The sequence below is a fragment of the Carassius auratus genome, unplaced genomic scaffold (genome assembly GCF_003368295.1).
Source record: "Carassius auratus strain Wakin unplaced genomic scaffold, ASM336829v1 scaf_tig00032588, whole genome shotgun sequence".
Classification (NCBI taxonomy): Eukaryota; Metazoa; Chordata; class Actinopteri; order Cypriniformes; family Cyprinidae; genus Carassius; species Carassius auratus.
This window is the reverse complement of record NW_020526010.1, coordinates 1-21,430: the sequence shown is the minus strand read 5'-3', so window position 1 is coordinate 21,430 and position 21,430 is coordinate 1. Positions and strand designations below refer to the sequence as shown.

Here is a 21,430-nt window from a genome sequence, read left to right as displayed (position 1 = left end):
TACAAAAATCGCATACTGGAGCTTTAATTTGAGTGATGACATATTATGGGAGTGGCTTGATGGAGTGCAGGAGATGCAGATAACATGATCTTGACCCTTTAAGAAACTTTAATAAATGTTGTCACATAACAAATCTGTCCAAATATAACATTAAATGAATTGCTTATTGCTACATTGAAATAAAAATATAAAGCCTGTACCAATGTTAAAATTTGTAAATATAAATAATTGGCAATCATGTAAAAGATCCAAATAAAAACATTTAATTTATCTTTTGTAAAATTATGTTTTGTTTGCCTGGCTGTTTCCTTATAAAAGTTTAAAAATTTGTCAAGTTTTTTTGTCAGTTGTCTTTTTTAATTATATGATGTACTTTTTTGTATCTAAAAAAGCCAATGGTTTTGTGTGAGTGATGGGGTAGGGTTAGGGTAAATGAGAAGGAGGGGGTCATTTTGTCCTCTGCCTTTATGCACTCATTATAGAAGGGATCAACCAACAAAACTCAGAGAGAGGAAATTATGTGATCCTGATAACTCTTCAGACCTAGTTAGATACTGACTAGGTCAAATAGTGAATTTTGCACCCAAATATAATCTTGTTTCAATTATGGCACTTGGTGGAAATATCTATGGGGTAATAAATCTAACCTCACTCACTTACTGTAAATCATATCACACTATTAAACTTGCAGCCTCTGCACACTGATTTATATTAAGTATAGCAATATTATAGCAATCCCAACCTGGTTTTCATTTCTCAAAATCACAGATGAGAAACACAGTATTTAACATTGCAAAAACATCTACATATACACAGCATGTATCTCTTAACTGTTGTCTTTTAAAATTATCAGTGGGTGCTGGTGTGGGCTTTGTTATTTGTTTTATATTTTCCCTTTATTAACACACTTGCTAAACTCATATCTAAAAAATTTACAATTTAAAAGTAAATTAACATTGTTCTTAACATGTTCTTAACATCTTCCCCCATCTTACAGTTTTTCTAAAAGATTGCTAAAACACTATAACCAGGCTTTTGAACTAAAATTTCAAAACCATATTATATATATAGAAAAAACAATAAACACTATTCCCCTGCTTTAACACACGAGTCAGATTTGGTGAACAGTTACTGCAAAACTCTTCACACAAATCCTTACATTTCTCAGTGCTCACACCATATGGTCATTTCGACAGCACTAGCATTCAATATTGTACAGTTTGAGCTTAATTAGCACACAATTACCCAAATGGAGTCAAAATGTATTACTCACCAATCAGAACCTTTGATGGATAAAGGGCCAGAGTCAGCCAGAGTGCGATTGCGTAGATACATTCATGCAACTGATTATGTGCATTTACAACTAACTTGCAAACGTAGAAGTTTGGGCAGATTAGATCACATTTATTTATTTAATTTTTATTCTACTGTGGCTTTTTCTGTTCTGTAAATTTTGTATTTTCACATAATGACATAAATTATAAATACTACTATTTTTTACAATCGCTTTTTTCAATACCTTTAACAAGTTTCCTAAACTCTTAACACAGTTAGCACAGTTGTCTTTGTAGGCTATACAAGTAACACATTTCATGTTGCTTTAATACAAAATGCATACATTTAACACCAAATTAAAATGATTGAACTTCTTTTACACACAAGCTCAACCAAGACCAAAACTATGTAATTTTACAGTCAAATTTACAAATGCTTTCACACTGTATGTCAGAACAGATAACATCATGTTTTAAACATAACTTATATAGGCTAAAGTCAAACTGAACAGCTGTTCATTTTGTGAATTGAAACACAAATATATTCCCTGTATTTTATTCCATTGCTAATGAGAAACAGCTTATTGCAGTTATGCAAATATATAAATCACAGCTGATTCCCATCTAGGAACCACACTCAGGTGTTGAGGTTTTTTCAATTGCATGATCATTCTGTATGCAGTAAAAGAGGACCTATTTGAGCTGATCTTGTGTCGATAAGTGCATTTCTGCGTAAATGTGAGATTTTAGAAGATCTGTACCAAAGACTAGTGCCAGAGAAAGGGGACAGGTTGGGGACCACTTGCCAATATACGTGATCACATGGAACAATGCGCATTCCACCATTCCCAGAGCAGTCAGTCAATGATGTCTCTTTTCCTTGGTCCTTACTCCCTTTTCCTCAACCACACTGAGGGAGATGCCAGGATACAATGGATGCTGCATACCAAGGCATTACAGCTGAACAATACCAGAAGTGGATAAGGCATACCAAAAGATACTTCCCCAGATGCCTTGCCAGAGAAGATATCAGGTGTGATGTGGATGAGAACATGTGGCCAAACTTAGAATTATTTACTTTTTATTCCAGTGTGGCTTTTTCTGTTCTGTAAATTTTGTATTTTCACATAATGACACAAATAATATATAAATGACAGCTATATTGCATTTTTTTCTTGTATTTTTGTTTTCTTTCATTTTCTAATGTGTTGTTACAAATAAAGTATTTACTGCAGCAATTCTGTGTCTGTATTTTTTTTTTTTTTTACATAAACTGTACATTTTATAAAGCTACTCTGAGATGGTCATTCATTTTTTGTATTGAATTTTTGCAGCAAAAGAAACAATGCATGCATTTATTAAACCCAACAAAACAAAAATGTAGAGGCTTCAAAAGAAACTACAGTGCAAAACACAATCTATGATCAATACAATATACTGTCTATTGTATAAGGGCAGACCTGACACATAAAATAATGCAGTTTCTGTCATTTCAGCTGATGATAGTGGTTTTATTTTGTCATTGTGTTATGATTGACTAAATCTTCCTGTTGGAAGAGACCATGTGTTAGTGTTTTGAATAATTATTTGATTATGAAACATGTTTGCAGTGTTTTTTTAGACATAGTGTATTGTGTTAGTTTATTATTGTATTTTGAAAATTAGTTTTCAAAATTAGTATTTTGAAAATTAGTTTTAGTTTACAATGAGTGATTTTGAGCTTGAAATTAACCGTTTTGCCAATTGTGTGTTTTAGGTGTGTTGGTGCGATAAGAGTTTGGGAAACAATGTATTGAGAAAACTGTCATAGCGATTGTAAAAAACTGTAAATGACAGCTACATTGCTGTCAGGAACCTGTCAAGCTAATCACCCACACCTGTTCCCGATCAGCAACCTCATCACAAGGACTATAAAGCAGTCACCTTAGCCACAGTTCACCGTCAAGCCTCCAACAGGATTCGACCTCACAATCTTGTTTGTCTTTGCTCTACTGTCTCCAGGATTCCTGAGATAACCCAGTTAACTGAATTCCCTACGAGCTTCGATATCTCCTGTGTTCCCGTAAGACTCTCTGGGCAGTGGCCTCTCCTGTAAAGGGAAAAAGAGACAAGTATTAGTGTTCCATTATTGTGTGGCTTTGACTTTGCATTTATTGATGGACTCATTCTGCCGCTCACTAGTGATCTGCACCTGAAATCATCTCCTACTCACCATTCACATACTCTTGAAATAATAAACCCTGTTGAATTCAACTACCTCTGCCTCCAGTGTGTATCCTGACAATTGCACCCTTTTTTTTTCTTGTATTTTTGTTTTCTTTCCTTCTCTAATGTCCTGTTGCAAATAAAGTCTTTACTGCAACAAATCTGTGCCTGAGTTGTTGTTTTTTTTTTGTTTTTTTTACATAAAGTGTACATTTTATAAAGCTAACTCTGAGATTAATTGAATTTCTGCAGCAAAAGAAACAATGCATGCATTTACTAAACCCAACAAAACAAAAATGTAGAGGCTTCAAAAGAAACTACAGTGCAAAACACAATCTATGATCAATACAATATACTGTCTATTGTATAAGGGCAGACCTGACACATAAAATAATGAAGTTTCTGTCATTTCAGCTGATGATAGTGGTTTTTATTTTGTCATTGTGTTATGATTGACTAAATCTTCCTGTTGGAAGAGACCATGTGTTAGTGTTTTGAATAATTATTTGATTTTGAAACATGTTTGAAGTGTATTGTTAGATATAGTGTATTTTGTTAGTTTATTGTATTTTGAGAATTAGTTTTGGGGTTTAGTTTACAATGTGTGAATTGAGCATGAAATTAACCGTTTTGCCAATTGTGTGTTTTAGGTGTGTTGGTGCGTTAAAAGTTTAGGAAACTTGTTAAATGTATTGAAAAAAATTATTAAATTATGGAATAAAACATTAGGGGAGCATCACACTTATTAATGGTTTTAGTAATATTGTTTTGAAATTATTTAATCAGTTTGTAAAACTGTGAATTGTGTTTGTTTTTGACTGTTTGTGTGTCATTTTAGAGAGCATAGTTTGGTTTTTCAGCTAGATTGAGTTTTTGAGAGCTTTATTTTGACTTGAATATAGGAAGTTTGTGGGATTGAGTTAGAAGTTTGTGTACTGTTACGAGGATATGAGGCATAGTTTCAAGAAAGGTGTTAAGCAATCAGGAAAAACTTTAATCTATTAAAAATTGTTCCAATGCCACAAACTCAATGCACAGTTTTTTTGCAGACATGAGAAATAACTATCCCAGGCACACTGGTGAAAAACCATATAGGCACAAACTAAAGAATAACTTTGATTTTATTGCTAATAACTGTTTTTTAAGAAATGCATAATATTTATTTTTTGTTTCTGCAACACACACAAACATTTAGACACTCATTTAACACAAAAGTCACTGCAATTATTTAAAAACACTCACAGATTTCCATGGAAGGAACTTCAACTAGCACTGTACTGTTACTTCCTCTACAGTCAGAAATCTGGGTGTTATATTAGACACAACTTGTCTTTTGAAAATAATATTTCCCATGTTACAAATACTGCATTCTTCCATATTAGAAACATTGCCAAGCTACGAAACATGTTATCTGTTTCTGATGCAGAAAAGCTGGTTCATGCATTCATGACCTTTAGACTGGACTGTTGTAACGCACTTCTAGGTGGTTGTCCTGCTTCTTCAATAAACAAGCTACAGGAAGTCCAAGGTGCAGCAGCTAGAGTCCTTACCAGGTCAAGAAAATATCATATTACCCCAATTTTACCTTCTCTGCACTGGCTACCTATTAAGTTCTGTATCAGTTACAAATCAGTTTGTGCCTACTTACCTATAAGGCCCTAAATGGTTTCGCTCCTGTGTACCTAACTAGTCTTCTACCACGATACAATCCATCACGCTCCTTAAGGTCACAAAACACTGGACTTTTGGTAGTTCCTAGGATAGCAAAGTCCAGGAGGTAGAGCTTTTTCACATTTGGCTCCCAAACTTGGCCGAGCCCCCTGTCAGAGAGATCTTCAACTCCCACATCCGGCAGAGCTTCGACCAGATCCCGAGGGAGTCTGGAGATATTGAGTCCGAGTGGACCATGTTCTCCACATCCATTGTCGCTGCGGCTGCTCGGAGCTATGGTCGTAAGGTCTCCGGTACCTGTCGAGGCAGCAATCCCCGAACCTGGTGGTGGACACTGGAAGTAAGGGATGCCGTCAAGCTGAAGAAGGAGTCCTATCAGGCCTGGATGGCTTGTGGGACTCCGGAGGCAGCTGACAGCTACCGTCAGGCCAAGCGGTCTGCAGCCCGGGTAGTCATGAAGGCAAAAAATCGGGCCTGGGAGGAGTTCGGTGAGGCCATGGAGAAAGACTATCGGTTGGCCTCTAAGAGATTCTGGCAAACCGTTCGACGCCTCAGGAGGGGGAAGCAGCATCCTACCAGCATACTTCTAGGATCTCCTCAATCCCACCGACTTGTCTTCCATTGAGGAAGCAGTGGCTGGGGACTTGGAGGAGGACTCATCCATCACCCGGGCTAAAGTCATTGAGGTAGTTAAAAAGCTCCTCGGTGGCAAGGCACCAGGGGTGGATGAGATCTGCCCTGAGTACCTCAAGTCTCTGGATGTTGTGGGGCTGTCTTGGCTGACACGCCTCCGCAACATCGCATGGCGGTTCGGGAGAGTACCTCTGGACTGGCAGACCGGGGTGGTGGTCTCTCTCTCAAGAAGGGGGACTGGAGAGTGTGTTCCAACTATAGGGGGATCACACTTCTCAGCCTCCCCGGGAAAGTCTATGCCAGGGTACTGGAAAGGAGAATTCGGACGATGGCGGAACCTCAGATTCAGGAGGAGTGGGGTTTTCGTCCCAGTCGTGGAACACTGGACCAGCTCTATACCCTTTCCAGGGTGCTGGAGGGTTCATAGGAGTTTGCCCAACCAGTCCACATGTGTTTTGTGGATTTGGAGAAGGCATTCGACCATGTTCCTCATGGCATCCTGTGGAGGGTGCTCTGGGAGTATGGGGTTGGCAAACCCCTGCTTAGGGCTGTTTGGCCCCTGCATTGCCGGCAGTAAGTCAGACCTGTTCCCGGTGCATGTTGGACTCTGGCAGGTCTGCCCTTTGTCACCGGTTCTGTTCGGAGAGTGTCTGGTTTGGGGACCATATGATTTTGTCGCTGCTTTTTGTGGATGATGTTGTCGTGTTGGCCTCCTCAGACCAGGACCTTCAGCTTGCACTGGGACAGTTTGCAGCCGAGTGTGAAGCGGCTGGGATGAGAATCAGCACCTCCAAGTCCGAGGCCATGGTTCTCAGTCAGAAAAGGGTGGATTGCCCACTTCAGGTTGGAGGAGAGTTCATGCCTCAAGTGTAGGTGTTCAGGTATCTTGGGGTCTTGTTCACGAGTGAGGGAAGGATGGAACGGGAGATTGACAGACGGATCGGTGCAGCTTCTGCAGTGATGCGGTCACTGTACCGGTCTGTCGTGGTGAAGAAGAAGCTGAGCTGTAAGGCAAAGCTCTCGATTTACTGGTCAGTCTATGTTCCTACTCTCACCTATAGTCATGAGCTGTGGGTCATGACCGAAGGGACAAGATCCCGGATACAGGCGGCTGAAATGAGCTTTCTCCGTAGGGTGGCTGGGTGCTCCCTTAGAGATAGGGTGAGAAGCTCGGTCACGCGGGAGGAGCTCACAGTAGAGCCGTTGCTCCTCCACATCGAGAGGAGCCAGCTGAAGTGGCTCGGGCATCTATTTCGGATGCCTCCAGGGAGGTGTTCCAGGCACGTCCCACCGGGAGGAGGCCCCGGGGAAGACCTAGGACACGCTGGAGGGACTATGTCTCCCAGCTGGCCTGGGAACGCCTCGGGGGTTCCCCCGGAAGAGCTGAAGGAAGTGGCTAGGGAGAGGGAAGTCTGGGCGTCTCTGCTTAGACTGTTGCCCTCGCGACCCGGACCCGGATAAGCGGACGATGATGGATGGATGGATGGATGGATGGATGGATGGATGGATAGCTCCCAAAATCTGAAATAGCCTTTCTGATAATGTTTGGGGTTCAGACACACTCTCTCTGTTTAAATCTAGATTAAAAACACATCTCTTTTGCCAAGCGAATAATGTATCTCTTAAAGGCCGTGTTGCAAGGTTAATTTTCTAACGAATTTGTTCAGTTTGCTTGTTGGTAATACACATTTAAACTGTAATCCATTGTATTTTATGTTGTTGGGTATCACAAAACGGAATATAATATGAAAAAGTAGGTACTATCTTGCAGCGGTCTCCTTTCCCGAACAATGCATTGCATCACGTCACGTTGGGGAGAAAATTTACCAAAGCCGCCTTGAGAGCATTGATAGTGACTAGAGAGAGACGAGTAGTAGACGAGAGTATTCAGATAGCGCAGATTATAGATAAATAGATAAATACATATATATATATATAGATAGATAGACTACATATATAGATAGATAGACAGACAGATAGATAGAGAGATATTGACCAACAGCGACCCAAACGCACTCACTTCCCTACAGCACAAGCTTTCCAACGCAGTTTACATGGGACAGCACCGCCCACACAAGCACCTGCCAAACACAGCGACACACACGCGGCTACGTTTGCAACAACATTTTCACCGGAGGAAGAGATAAATGCTTAGAAACGTCCATATAGCTAGCATGATGCCTTCTATTTCTAGATGAAAAAGACAAAGTTTACCAGTACTACGACACTATGACAAAGGTTACCAGTACTTCTCTGAACTAACGTCATGATCACTGCCACTAGATATAAAGAAAACATTGATTTTTTTTCACTCGGTGCTACTCAATGACAGTAAAAAAAAAAAAAAAAAATCTATAAAATTATAAGGCTTTGACGGACATCAGTTCTTGGCAATTCCTCATTTGCCCTCTCACGGCTGGCTCGATCGAAATTACACGGCTGCGGGCCATCATACATGTTGGCTCTTGCCACCTCTTCCTCATCCCAGTCAGTCGCGTTCTGATGCTGCGTTCCAGGCAGGTTTTTGAGCTCGTTATCACTATTTTATATCACTACTAACAACTTTGTACCGTTCCAGGCAAGTTACGCCAAACTTTCTGAGAGCACGGAATTGTAACTAGATGACATTTTAAAAATGATATACATATCTTGAGTGATTTATGTACCCATTAATCAAAAGTGGTGGTTAACCTGCAACATGGCCTTTAAATTGTGAGTGTAGTTGCATCTGATCAAATGCACATTCTTATTCTTTAGCTTGGGTTAAACTAATTATTTTAATTTGTTGGAACAGCAGCTATACTAATGATATCTCTATTTGTTTATATGTTTCAGGATTAAACTAGGATTTAAGCTCCAGTCTGGATCCAGAACACCTGAGAAGAGATGAAACTGACCCCTCAGAGGACCCCAGATGATACTAACCCTGAATCAACAAACAGAACTAACAAATATTGCTACAAGTGTGACTGCATCATATAATAATTATTAATTATTAATAATATTAATAATGTTCATCGTCTGGCTGACTTTGTCTTGTATTAATTTTTCTACAAATCCTGTCATACATGCACAAACTGACAGTTACCACTTATAAGCTATTACTAAATATTGTAGAAACGTAATTTTCTGTAAAGCTGCTTTGTAACAATTTGCATTGTAAATAGTGCTATACAAAAAAACTTGAATTGAATTGAATAACTTAAACCTAATCCACATACAAATATTTCTGCATTTTTATTATGAAAATTTCACAGAAGCTATCATCTAACAAATCTAAGAGAAATTTAAGAGGAAATAACTCTTAAATTTAACTCTTAAAAAGAGGAAATACGAGAGTTCAGATAACTCTATAGATAACTAGGGGTGCTCCGATCACCATTGGCCGATTCTAGTCAGTAAAGCCGGTTCTCTAATCAGCGGTTAATTCCATCAAGTGCGTGATTTCAAATAGAGCAGCTGTTAATACACAGAGCCGTTGTTAACTGAGAAGATGCACCAAAAAACGCTGAAAATGAAGTGGATTTGTGCATCTTCTCTATTAACAACGGCTCTGTGTATTAACAGCTGCTCTATGTGAAATCAGGCACCTGATGGAATTAACCGCTGATTAGAAAACCGGCTTTACTGATGAGATGCGTATTAACGATCGGCCGATCGTGATCGGAGCACCCCTATAGATAACTGATTAATCTTTGGACCTGTTTGATGTTGAGATTTATAATGTGAACTTTGCAACCAAAGGTAAGGTAAATACAATGAGGGCACATGATTACTGTAAGTATGTGTGCAATAAATCGAACCCCACTGACCTTTAAATCAGGTGGAAATAGAATGGTGAGAATTCATGGATCACACAGACAAATTTTACATAAATAATAAAGAAGGATTATTGCTGTACTTTTCACATAATTTTCGTTGGAGAACATTTGAGCAATTTCCTACATTGTTTTCTCAAAACCACAGACATGAAATGAAATATTGTGTTTGTTTTTGTTTTTGTTGTTGATTTAGGAAGAGACAAACATCTTTTACCTAATGTCTTGTGGAAGTTTGCTAAAATGCATTGGTTTGGTTTGGTTGGCTTTCAGTTTCTAGTTGAGACAGTAATTTGTCAAACTGCCAATATCTAAAAGGGGCTGGAACAAAGAACACAGTATAAATTCTCTTGTAGTGTCTCTCTTTAATATTCCTCAAGTGTGTCTCTTATGGGTCTCTGTTAAACTGAGCCAAAATGAGTGCACAGCTCTCAGGTCTGTAGCAGATGATTACTGTTATTATTATTTACTCTTTTTTTCTAATTGAGCTTTTTTTGAATGTTCCTATTTGATCATTTTAGATCTTGTCTGCCACACATTAATAATGTGATATATTATATTATATTATATTATATTATTTTATATAGATATTTAGTTCCTTAATTGTAAAAAACATGTTTTATTTTCCTCACACTGCTAAGATAATTTTATTTAAATACAAATACATTCTAAAAAAGACATTATTAATACGTTGTTAATATTTTATTATATAGAAATAATTTTATTTTATACTGTTGTATTTTCTTTCTTGGTCTATCTAGCACAAGAAATTAGGATTGTCCTTATAGGTAAAACAGGCGTTGGGAAAAGTGCTACTGGTAACACCATCCTTGGAAGAGATCATTTTCACAAAGCAGCAAGCTCTAAGTCTGTGACGAAGCAATGCAGTTTGGCCACCACTGTTTTTGATGGGTTAACGATCACAGTTGTGGACACTCCAGGCTGGTGTGACACAGAGCTCTCCGAGGCTGAGCTCACAGAGGCCACGGTGAAATGCATCGACATGTCGTACCCTGGTCCTCATGTCTTTCTTTTCATCCTGGCGATTGGCAATCGCTTCACAAACGAAGAGAAGCAAACAGTCCAGCAGCTACAGGAGATCTTTGGGGAAGGAGCTACAAGATACACATTGATTTTGTTCACAAAGGGGGATGCCCTGGAGGACACAACCTTTGAGGACTATCTGAGAGAGGCTACAGCAGATCTCAAAGCCTTAATTGACAAATGTGGAGGCAGATGCCATGTTTTCAACAATAAAGATAGAAGCTATTTACAAGTGTCCAAACTCCTTAAAAAGATACAAAACATGGTTCAGGACAATGGCGGTGGATGCTACACCAACTCAACGTACCAGCTACTGGAGCAATATAAGAGAAGAGAGACTGAGCTACAACGGAAAGCTGAAGCTGCTAGTAGAGAGATGAGAGCCAGAGAGGCTGAGTTTCAAAGATTGATTAATCTCATGCAACAGGAGCAGCAGCGCCTAAGCCTAAGAGAAACACAGCTGCATGAACAAATGACAAAAAACAACCTCATTATGGTTACTATGCTGGAGCACATGCAAATTGAAAGACATGAGTGGAGACAAGAGGAAGAAAGGACACAGAAAGCATTGCATGCCCAGGCTGCAGAACATCAAAAGTTGATGGAGCTAGAGAGGCAAAAACAGAGAGAAGAGCAGTTAAAACATCAACAATACATGGAGAAGGAGAAGTTAAAGAGAAAAAATGAAGCGTCTCATCATAGTCAGAGAATGGAGACGGAGAGGCAGAGGTTTGAAAGAGAGAAGCAAGAAATATCAAAAACAATTCTTCAGCTGGAACAACAGAAACAGAGGAGAGAGGCTGAAACGCAAGAATGGTTACGGGAAAACATTAGAAAAAAGAAAAACTGTATTATTTCATAAGAAAATGTATACTTAGACAATAATATATAACCTCTTAAGTTTTAAAGACTATAGAAAATATTAAAAAAGTGATTTTAAATATTCTTCAGCAATAAATCTGAATAGTTCAGCTGTCAAATGTTTTTCAAGATTTACCACCTAATAATGCAGACATTTTTTTAAAAAAGAGTCATTCCTCATGAACATTTTTATTCACATATATTTTGATGTTATCAGGACACGAACCATGATAAAACAGAAAATTAAAGTGGTTTAAGAAAAGCTTATTGCACACTAAATTTGTATATTGCACATGACAGTTCAAAACATTTAGTGATTTTGGGTATAATCAATAAATATGTTCCTGGAAGTTCCAATAGGATGAGAAGCTATCACAAAACATGCAAATAAAAATAATAATAATAATAATAAAATGAAACATGAAAAAAAAAACATATATCCTACTGAAACCATTAATAATAATAATAATTGACTGTTATGAAGGATATTACAGCACAGTTAGATATACTATTTTACTTTATGCCTTACGTGTGTAAAACTCATGTAATGTATCTATACATTGTATCTAACTTGCATATTAACATGTTCTTGGGGTAACATGTAATGAAAAGATCTGTACACTGTAAAAAATTGATCGTGGGTCTTGTTATTTTCATAAAAAAGTTAAGGTGATAATTAAAAATGTGTAGATTTCATTAAAAAAAATTGTTATTCAGTTTTTTTATAGAAAATAATAAGGACATTTTACTAATAAAACCAAGAGATGTGTTTTCCTCATTTTTTAAAAGGAAACTTAAAGGGTGGGTGAAATGCTCGTTTTCACTCAATATCCTGTTAATCTTGAGTACCTATAGAGTAGTACTGCATCCTTCATAACTCCAAAAAGTCTTTAGTTTTATTATATTCATAAGAGAAAGATAGTCTGTACCGATTTTTCCCGGAAAAACACGAGCGTCTAGAGGCGTGACGTGTGGGCGGAGCTAAAGAATCACGAGCACCAGTAGGCTTTTGAGTTGAGAGCGTTTGGAAGCTGTGACACAGATCCAGAGGCTGAAATTTAACAAGAGCAGCATCAGCAAAGGCTTCTCTATGTGGTATGTACTGAAACTGTATATATTTGCTTAGCGGTTTTGGAAAATGACTAAGTTCCACTTTGTCGTCTTTTTTTTTTTTTTTTTTTTTTTTTTTTAAGCTGTACATGTGGAAAGTGCAGTTTGATGACTACATCGCATGTTGTTTACTTGATGTGCTTATGCGCTGATAGCTAAGTTAACAACACAGAGATATTTGAAGCAGTTTTACTCACCGCCTGCGGTTCCAACACACGATCGTGCAGCCTGGTCTCACAGAATTCCGTGAAATGTCCACGGGTCCTTAACTCAAAATCCGTGAAGCCATCACGGAATTGCCCCAAATTCCGTGACCCGGCCACGGATATTTCTCCAACGCAAGTCAATGACACTGACCTCCCGTGATCCACACACGGATACCCGTTTCAATGACGGAGTACAGAACTCGCTGAACGGACGTGCTTTCTCATTTGGAAACGCAACATTTGACGTATTTGTTTCTTTTCCAATATCAAATGCCATAATGACATTAACCAGACAGCTGTTGTAGTTATTGCATTGTCCTGTCATCATAAAAATTACGTTTGTTTCAGTTACAAAAGTCCCGTGATGGCACGGACCTCCACAACCTGACCTCACTCACTTGTTTAGGAACTTACAAGCTTTTCGTCGACACTGTTGCAATGGCATGTAATTAACTTGCCATTTTTTCTCGTCCTGTCATCATAAAATCCAGTTTGATGGCGTTTTACACACATTTTGGCTATAGTCAGAACTAAAATCTGTGATAGGAGCACGGAGTGAGTCTGTGCTTAGATCACGGATAACTCTAACGCAAGTCAATGACACTCATCTTCCGTGGTCCGTACACGGATCGTTTCAGTGATGGAGTACAGACCTCACTCAATGGACGTGCTATCTCATCTGGAAACGCAACATTTGAAGTATTTATTTTTTTCAACACCAAATACCATGACCAACCTGACTGTTATTGTAACTATTGCATTGTCCTGCCATCATACAGATTCACTTGATTCTGTTAGCCTAACTAAAATCTGTGATAGGAGCACGGAGTGAGTCTGTGCTGAGATCACGGATAACTCTAACGCAAGTCAATGACACTCATCTTCCGTGGTCCACACACGGAAACCCAGTCTCACGGCAGTTCGTGATTTTGTCACGTAATTTAATCTATTTATTCGTGGCAGGCACACGTTTATTTCCTTATTTTCATGATTGCAGCACGTTTTTTTAAACTAATGCATTTCAACTGGAGGCATCTTTCGTGCATCAGCACAATATTTTCTGATTAATTATTATTATTATTATTATTTAATTTTTCACAGGACAACAGAAGAAACTCACTGAAACTTGAAAAAAAAATCGGAGCTTAACTTACTGTACTACAAAACTGAGCAACATACTGTATTGCTGGTGACAAAAACACATTAAAACTTTTTTAGCTGTAAAATGCGCAATGGTTCTTTTTTTACTTTTTCATTGATTTTTATTTTTTTCATAGGCCTAGATTTAATTTTTTTTAATTACAGAATTCAATATCAAGTCCTTGACACATAACTGTAACACATTTTCACATTAAGAAACAATTTAGTTTAAATAAAAAGAACAAGAAATATCTAAAAATAAATAAATTATTTATTAGCGATAGGCCTACAGATTTATTTTTTTATTTTTATTTTTTTACTTTAGACTCTAAAGTTAAAAGTTTTTATTAAGGCTATTGTAAAGGCTTCTTAAAAATGCTGTCGCTGATGAGCCTCTGATCGCTGTCAGATTCTGTGATATGAATGTCCGCTAATGGGTTTAGAATGAGCCCCGCTCGGCCCGTGTTCTGGCTTACTGTAATATTTCACCTGTAATAAGACCGAAATAATATAATTAAAATAAAGAAATGAATGAATACATGATAACATCTAAATAAATGTTGATAGATTTAGCGTTATAGTTTTAAAAATATTAATAAACAGCAAATCAACACAGAAAGACCTAAATAATAATAATACATAATTAATAAACAGCGCCGCCCCTCCCACTACGCGCATCACGCGCTGTGCGTCAACCCCAAAGCGTCAAAAACTGAAGCGTGGTCAAGCGCCTCTAGCGTCACTGACATGAGATGTTTATCGCTTTGAAATCACGTTCAAGAAGTCTCATTCAGCACACATCGCGATACTTTCCATCAGTTTGCAAGAGCCGCAGGTTGGGTGAGTTATACAGTCTATGGTGAGTAGTAGTAAATATGCTCTTTTAATGCCTGTCCTAAAACGTATTCTGTCTTCTTTATTAATCAGATGAGCGCCTTATGTTTACTCTCTGTATTACATCGGTCATCCGAGGCTGTCTTTGAGTTTCATTGTGTTTAACTAAATGAACACAGCTGCTAACTGGTTAAACTCTATCGGTCACGTGACGTGACGTGCCACAGACCTGGGATCCGTTTTATATTCATTTCAGGTTCAAAGATGTAAGTTGTATTTGTAGTAAAATCATGGTAACCATGACACCTACAAAAGTAGGTAAAACCCAGTAAACAAGACATTTACCATGGTTTTTTTTTAGTTTTTTTTTTTACCACAGTAACTGTAGCTTTACTGTAGTATAGTAATAGCACATTAATCACCAAATTAACTATAGTTGTACCGCTGTAATGGTAGTGTTTTAATGTGCTTTTATATGACTTATTTCACAGTAATCACATTTACTGTACCATGCTTGTAATACCTTTTTAATGTAAAAAAAAAAAAAAAACATTTTTCCCATCTTGCAGTTCAATTCATATTTGTTTATATCTTAAATATTTTGCTCACAGATCACTATTAACATTCTGTATATAATTCTGTTTTATTTTCTTTCCCCTTGTATTAATCTTTTAGCTGAAAAGACGTAAAGTAAGCAGTCACCCCAGTGGTGTTTGTGGAGAGGTATTCCTTCAGAAAGGGAGAAGACAGAAAGCTGCAGAGGTAGGTTGGTCTGTGATAGTTTGTCCCTTTTATCAAACATTCCTGTTGTTATCATTTGCACAGCATTTTGTTGTTTCTTAAACTGTTGTACGGTCCAAATACCCACACTTGCCATCTTTGCACATTTCCTTTATTTGGCCCAAGTGAGCATGAAGATCACAATGTGTCTCGATCTTAACATGACAAAGTTCGTTTCAACTTTGTATTTAAAAGAAACTTCTAAATGTCTTTTCAATAGTCCCTAATAATACATTTTAATGCGCTTTTCTAGAACCCAAAGCGCTAAAATTAGCGCCCTATTAACCCTATTAAAGATGACAATTTATTTTGTGGTGCTTCTAATTAAGTGATAAAAAGAAGTTACAAATGATGTACAAAATAAATATACTTTTCTGTGCACCAAGAAAACATGCAACACTTTGTTTTACTACTAAATTAGTCTCAATTTCTAATTATTATAATTAATATTTCACAAACATTGGAAAGTTGCCTGACCTCCTGTGAGATCTCTGCAAAAAGTCTCACATTAATTCCAAAACATGATGCATGATGGGATACACTAAGCGTTGTATAGCGCTCCGGAGCAGTATTGGAGAGGTTTAGTGTGTGTTAAGGACACCGTGCTTTGGCATTATTAAGACCGGGGACAGTCTCATAGTCACGTACACACACTCTCAAGTGAATAAGACCTCAAGTGTGGGTATCTGGAAAGGGGAAAAGTCTTTAAAATGATCCCTAAATACAGTCGCACGTCAAAGTCTTAATAATTCACTAATTCAATTTAACACTTGTATGATATTGTACAAGCCCCTGGACAATCTAATCTGACACTATCACAATATTGGAAAATCAGTTGCCCCACACAGTCAGAAAGTTTATATTGTTCATTGGCTTCTCATTAAATTACTTCAAATAAGCCCCATCAGTTCATGTTCCCACTATACGTGATCTCCATGACTAGATATTGCTATTAATGACTTGCTTTTAATAATGGATGCATTTAACATTTAATTATACAGCATCTTTGCAGATTATGCTTTCATGGTCTAAAAAAAACACAGTAATGTTGCATTTAATTACATAATATTTCTATCCTTTCTGTCTTACAGGATTGTTTCCAGATAACACTGTAGTTCTCCGTCATGCACAAGGATTCACCTCTTTACCCCCCCCCCCCCACACACACACACACAGAGAAATGGTTCCTGGATCAGTGACTCAAGACTTTGCAGTGGTTTGATTTCTGCAGAAGATGTAACTTTGTTTTAATTAACCTTATAATTAATACATTGTGACCTTCCAGCAACCCATATACTGTACTGTATACAGAACCAGTGATGACAACAATAGTTAATAAATAGCATTTATCATATTGATAAAGCATTGTGTTCTCTTTGTCAAGCTTCATACAGTAAATTTTACTTCTGGTGCTTTTATCATAAAAAAGCTTCAGTTCTCATCAGGAGTTTTAGTAAAGGACATATTCATGCACAGCAATCCCCTAGTTCCAGTCATGAAGTGAATGATGTTATTGTTAAAGTTATATTTCTGCATTTTTATGTAGCAGGTGTTTGTTTTCCTGAACACTTTATCTTTCTTCCATTGTTCGGACAATCAGTGTTTACGTGATGCTCTGCTGATTGAGTTTTATAGATGATATTGCACACTTGACATGCATGTCTTCAATGATTTTATTTTGTGAGTTTGAAACATTAAGTGTTGTATCACTTTTTGGTCAATAGAATCTTTTAAGAAAATGTATAGTTTTACTGTGTTCTCTGAAAGATATATACCATATTTATAATGTTTTGTTTTTTAATAAAAGAATTTGCACACTGAAAAATTTTAATGTTTACAACATAACTGCCTTTTTTTTCTTCATAGTTTTATTCTTTAAAAACGAGCTTGGTGACAGTGCAGTAATATGCGCACTTTGTCTTTAAATGAGTTTGACATATCTATAAATACTGGAAAACTCTTACAAAATTATGTATGTTCATTATGCTTTATTTCAGTTTTTATTCCTAGAGATTAATTTGTAAAGCAAGGCAAATCACAGAAACAAATTTAAATAATTTAATAACTTAATAATTTCACTCTTTACTTTTTATTAGTAAATGCTCTTGTCTTTGGTCAGGAAAAAATTTATCTTTTAAATTGAATGAAATTAATCTATTGGTTAGATAAGATACAACTGTGACTGTGCAGTTCACATCACGTGTTGTACACACACATGTACACATCGATATTGCCAAATTGTTGTCAAGCTGAATAACAATAATTTCTGTATTTGCATTATTGTTGGAAGAAGGTGTAGACGTTAATAAAACACTATCTAATAGGTGGCAAATTTAATTTATTGTTAACCAATCTATCCCTTTAGCCGAAAAACGGAAAACAGCGTTCATGAATGACAATAAATGGTTAAGGAAGTGTGATGACGCTGCTCAGCTTTGATGTCATTGGCTGTGAATGTCCCTTGTCATCGCAGGACTGTCTGTGGTTGGATTATCTTTTAACCCATATTAACAGCGGATCATGTTACAAAAGTATGTTTTGCTGCTATTATCACATTAGTAAATATATTAAGTCAACATTGGGTGTTTCTATGTTGAGAAAAATCACCTTTTTACCGAGATCCTAACACTAACCCTAAGAATAACTTCAATGAACTACAAAAAACAGCGCCTAGTATTCCCTTTCCATAGATAGAACGATGGAGGCTTATGGGTAATGTAGTTTAAAAAGTTTTATTAACGAAATGAAATAAATAATATATTGAATGGTAAACTAGACATATAAATATGTTCACTGTGTAAACCACTATGATATATTTGAGAGGCATGGTGAAATTTAGTATTTTAGAGTATGCAATATGTAAAATGCCTTTATGCCACCTTTCCATTCATTTCTGAAAACTGTGCCCAACATTATTTTATCAGCATAGCATAAGTAGTAATCATGCTGATTTTCGCTTTGATATGTTAATTGGACTCTGATTTACAGCCTTTTGAAATGTACAGTTTTTGGCTCTTCCGGGGGTGCTACTGGGCCCCTGGGGGTAGAAGGGCAGTAAAACCTACATATATGTATTCTCCTCATCATGGACAACAAACTGAGCTGAGTCACATTTATATCTGACAGTTTTCACAGTCCTCTGTTTTCTAATTCTTACATCATTGCTATTATACCTTTTGACAGGACATTGTGAGGCCATCTGATGAAACATGGAAAAATTATAAAGAAATGTTTTGATAATAAAAATAATAGATTATTTATTTGATTTTTGAAGTAAACATCAATAAATATAATGGATGAACCTGCAACAACATGCCATTATCTATTCCCCACTGTTAAGCAGTAATCAAGGACAATGTATACACATTGTGATACTTCACTATTACACAAGGACAAATTCATTCATATATATATATATATATATATATATATATATATATATATATATATATATATATATATATATATATATATATTACTAATAACTAATTAGCAAAAATCAGTGTAAAAAATGTCCTCCCTCACCCCTGTATCTTGCTCCTCAGGTGCTGGACATCAGTAATGTGTGTGCTCTTGGTTTGAATGGAGTACAAGATCCACGTTGATCATTCCTGCTACATTCTCAGTTATCCCTCAAGTGTTTGTAACTATAAAGCCCATGGCACCATCTTGTAATGCAAAATAATTAATCTCGTAACTCCCTTTCTTTCACAAAACCAATTGGCATTTGTTACTAAATATAAACAATAATAACTTTCTGGTGTACTGATGTCCCAGATGTCATTAATCTGATCAAATATTTTTATGTCTTAAGTAAAAAATAATCCCAATAATGATTATGTAGTTTTTCCAAGTCTAAAATAAACACATATGAGCCTACTAGTAAAATGATGTATTTACCTAGAATCTTCAGAACACAATATTCATCATATTCATTTTATTGAAGCATAGACTATAAAGATGATAAAGTAGCATCAAGACAAATAAGATTCAAGGAAAATAATTATTCATCATCAAAAATACAGATGAGTGATGAAATGTCCTTAAAAGTCACAGTCCCATTCAGTCAACTGTGATACAGATCATGTGATACATATAAGACATTGGATACTGTTTCAGAAAATAATGATTCTCATCATCACATCTAAACTGGTTTCATCGTGATCTTCTCTCGTGTCTGGAAACAGCTTTTGGTTGATATCCAGCACTGATGTGGTGTAGCTTGTTCTCAGCCAGAAGATTAGATTAGATTAGATTAGATTCAACTTTATTGTCATTATGCAGAGTACAAGTACAGAGCTAATGAAATGCAGTTAGCATCTAACCAGAAGTACAAGAATATAGTGTTTTATATACATAAAAGTGCAGAGTAAGTAAAGCTATGATATACAGAATTTACAGTGGAGTTGCTATATACATATTGATCAGAGTATATACAGAATATAAATATGAATTTAATGTAGGGATTGTATGTACATTAATGAACAGAGCAAAGAAGAATTATATATACATTATGAATAGCAGGAACTTGAGAACAGTGGTATAAATACAGTTGAATGAGTGTGCAAAAGTATAGTTTAACTTTTTTATTATATGCAAAATAATAGTAGTGCAATTATATTTATTGTAGAAATAGTTTACTGTGCTTGTACAGTAACAGCTTAGACAGTTTATAGTGTAATGGATTTAACCATGTGCAGTCTGTGCAAATATGAGTAGTGCAATACATGTATGTAAAGTACTGTGACCAGTGCAGTAACAAGAGCAGGTGCAGGTTAGATTGGTGGTGCGGTGTTCAGGAGTGTCACAGCCTCGGGGAAGAAGCTCTTCCTGAGTCTACTAGTTCGAGAGCGTAGGCTCCTGTAACGCCTGCGGATGGAAGGAGGGTGAAAGGTCCATGGTTAGGGTGAGAGGCATCCTTGATATGTTTCTTGCCCTACCCAGACAGCGCTTCTGATAAATGTTCTCTATGGAGGTTAATCTGGGTGCTAGTGAGATCTCCCAGTCCTAAGATCCCAGACCTGGTCAAAGTGAAACAAACAATCCAGATGAAGTTGTTTAATGGACATAGAGCTCATCTTATGAGTAACTATGACCTTGTAGTACTGTACACTTACCATTCTTCAAAGCTGTTTTAAGATCTTTTGAGAAGCTTTTTCTCTGAAGACAATTTACCACATCCTCTTCTTTCACTCCTTTCCAAGAGCATCACTTGGTCAAAACCCCTCATTTGGTTGATTGAGATCATCTGTACAAAGTAAAATTGTTAAAATACTGCAATAAACAATTTCATTATGCAAGAATTTAGAAAAGTTACAGAGGCAAGGACTTGCCCAGGAGAACCCATTAGCATCGTGTAACTTCTCAGAAGACTCTAGAATTCATCTTTTGTTGCAGTAAAAATTGTGTTTTCTTCCTCTAGAAGTCTTTCTCCAGAGCTAAATGACTTCTCTCCACAAATGTGCTTTTAGTCTGTGCCAGTGTAAAGGCCTGGGCCTTTCAAACCGAATTCAACTATCAATTCCACAATTTATAACACAAACTAATTCACAAAACAAGTGAGATAATTCAATTGGTGTTTATATATCAATGTAAAACCACTTTATGATGACACTTGTATGCATTTTAAGAATAGACAGGTGGTGTTTGTTTTTTTTAAAAGTTTAGATTAAAAATGTTCCAGTCACAACTTTGCTTAACATGCTATAAATTCATTATAGCTGTATCAAATAAATAAAATAAATATATAAACATTGGAAAGAATAATTACGGGCTGACATGAACCAGTCCTTGTGAGAGATCATCATAAAGTCCTGTAAACACAAGCATTTGCTTCAACACACACATACCAGGG

The 21,430-nt window shown here is 36.7% G+C and overlaps 1 protein-coding gene across 1 annotated transcript; it reads left to right on the top strand.

Annotated features, from left to right (window-relative positions):
* The first annotated feature begins 9,986 nt into the window (after positions 1 to 9,986).
* LOC113080936 (GTPase IMAP family member 4-like) lies at positions 9,987 to 11,507 on the top strand. The gene is made up of 2 exons (XM_026252993.1): positions 9,987 to 10,036; positions 10,363 to 11,507. Exons 1-2 carry the CDS (start codon positions 10,018 to 10,020, stop codon positions 11,505 to 11,507), a joined length of 1,164 nt encoding a protein of 387 aa, XP_026108778.1. The 5' UTR covers positions 9,987 to 10,017.
* The last annotated feature ends 9,923 nt before the right edge of the window (positions 11,508 to 21,430 follow it).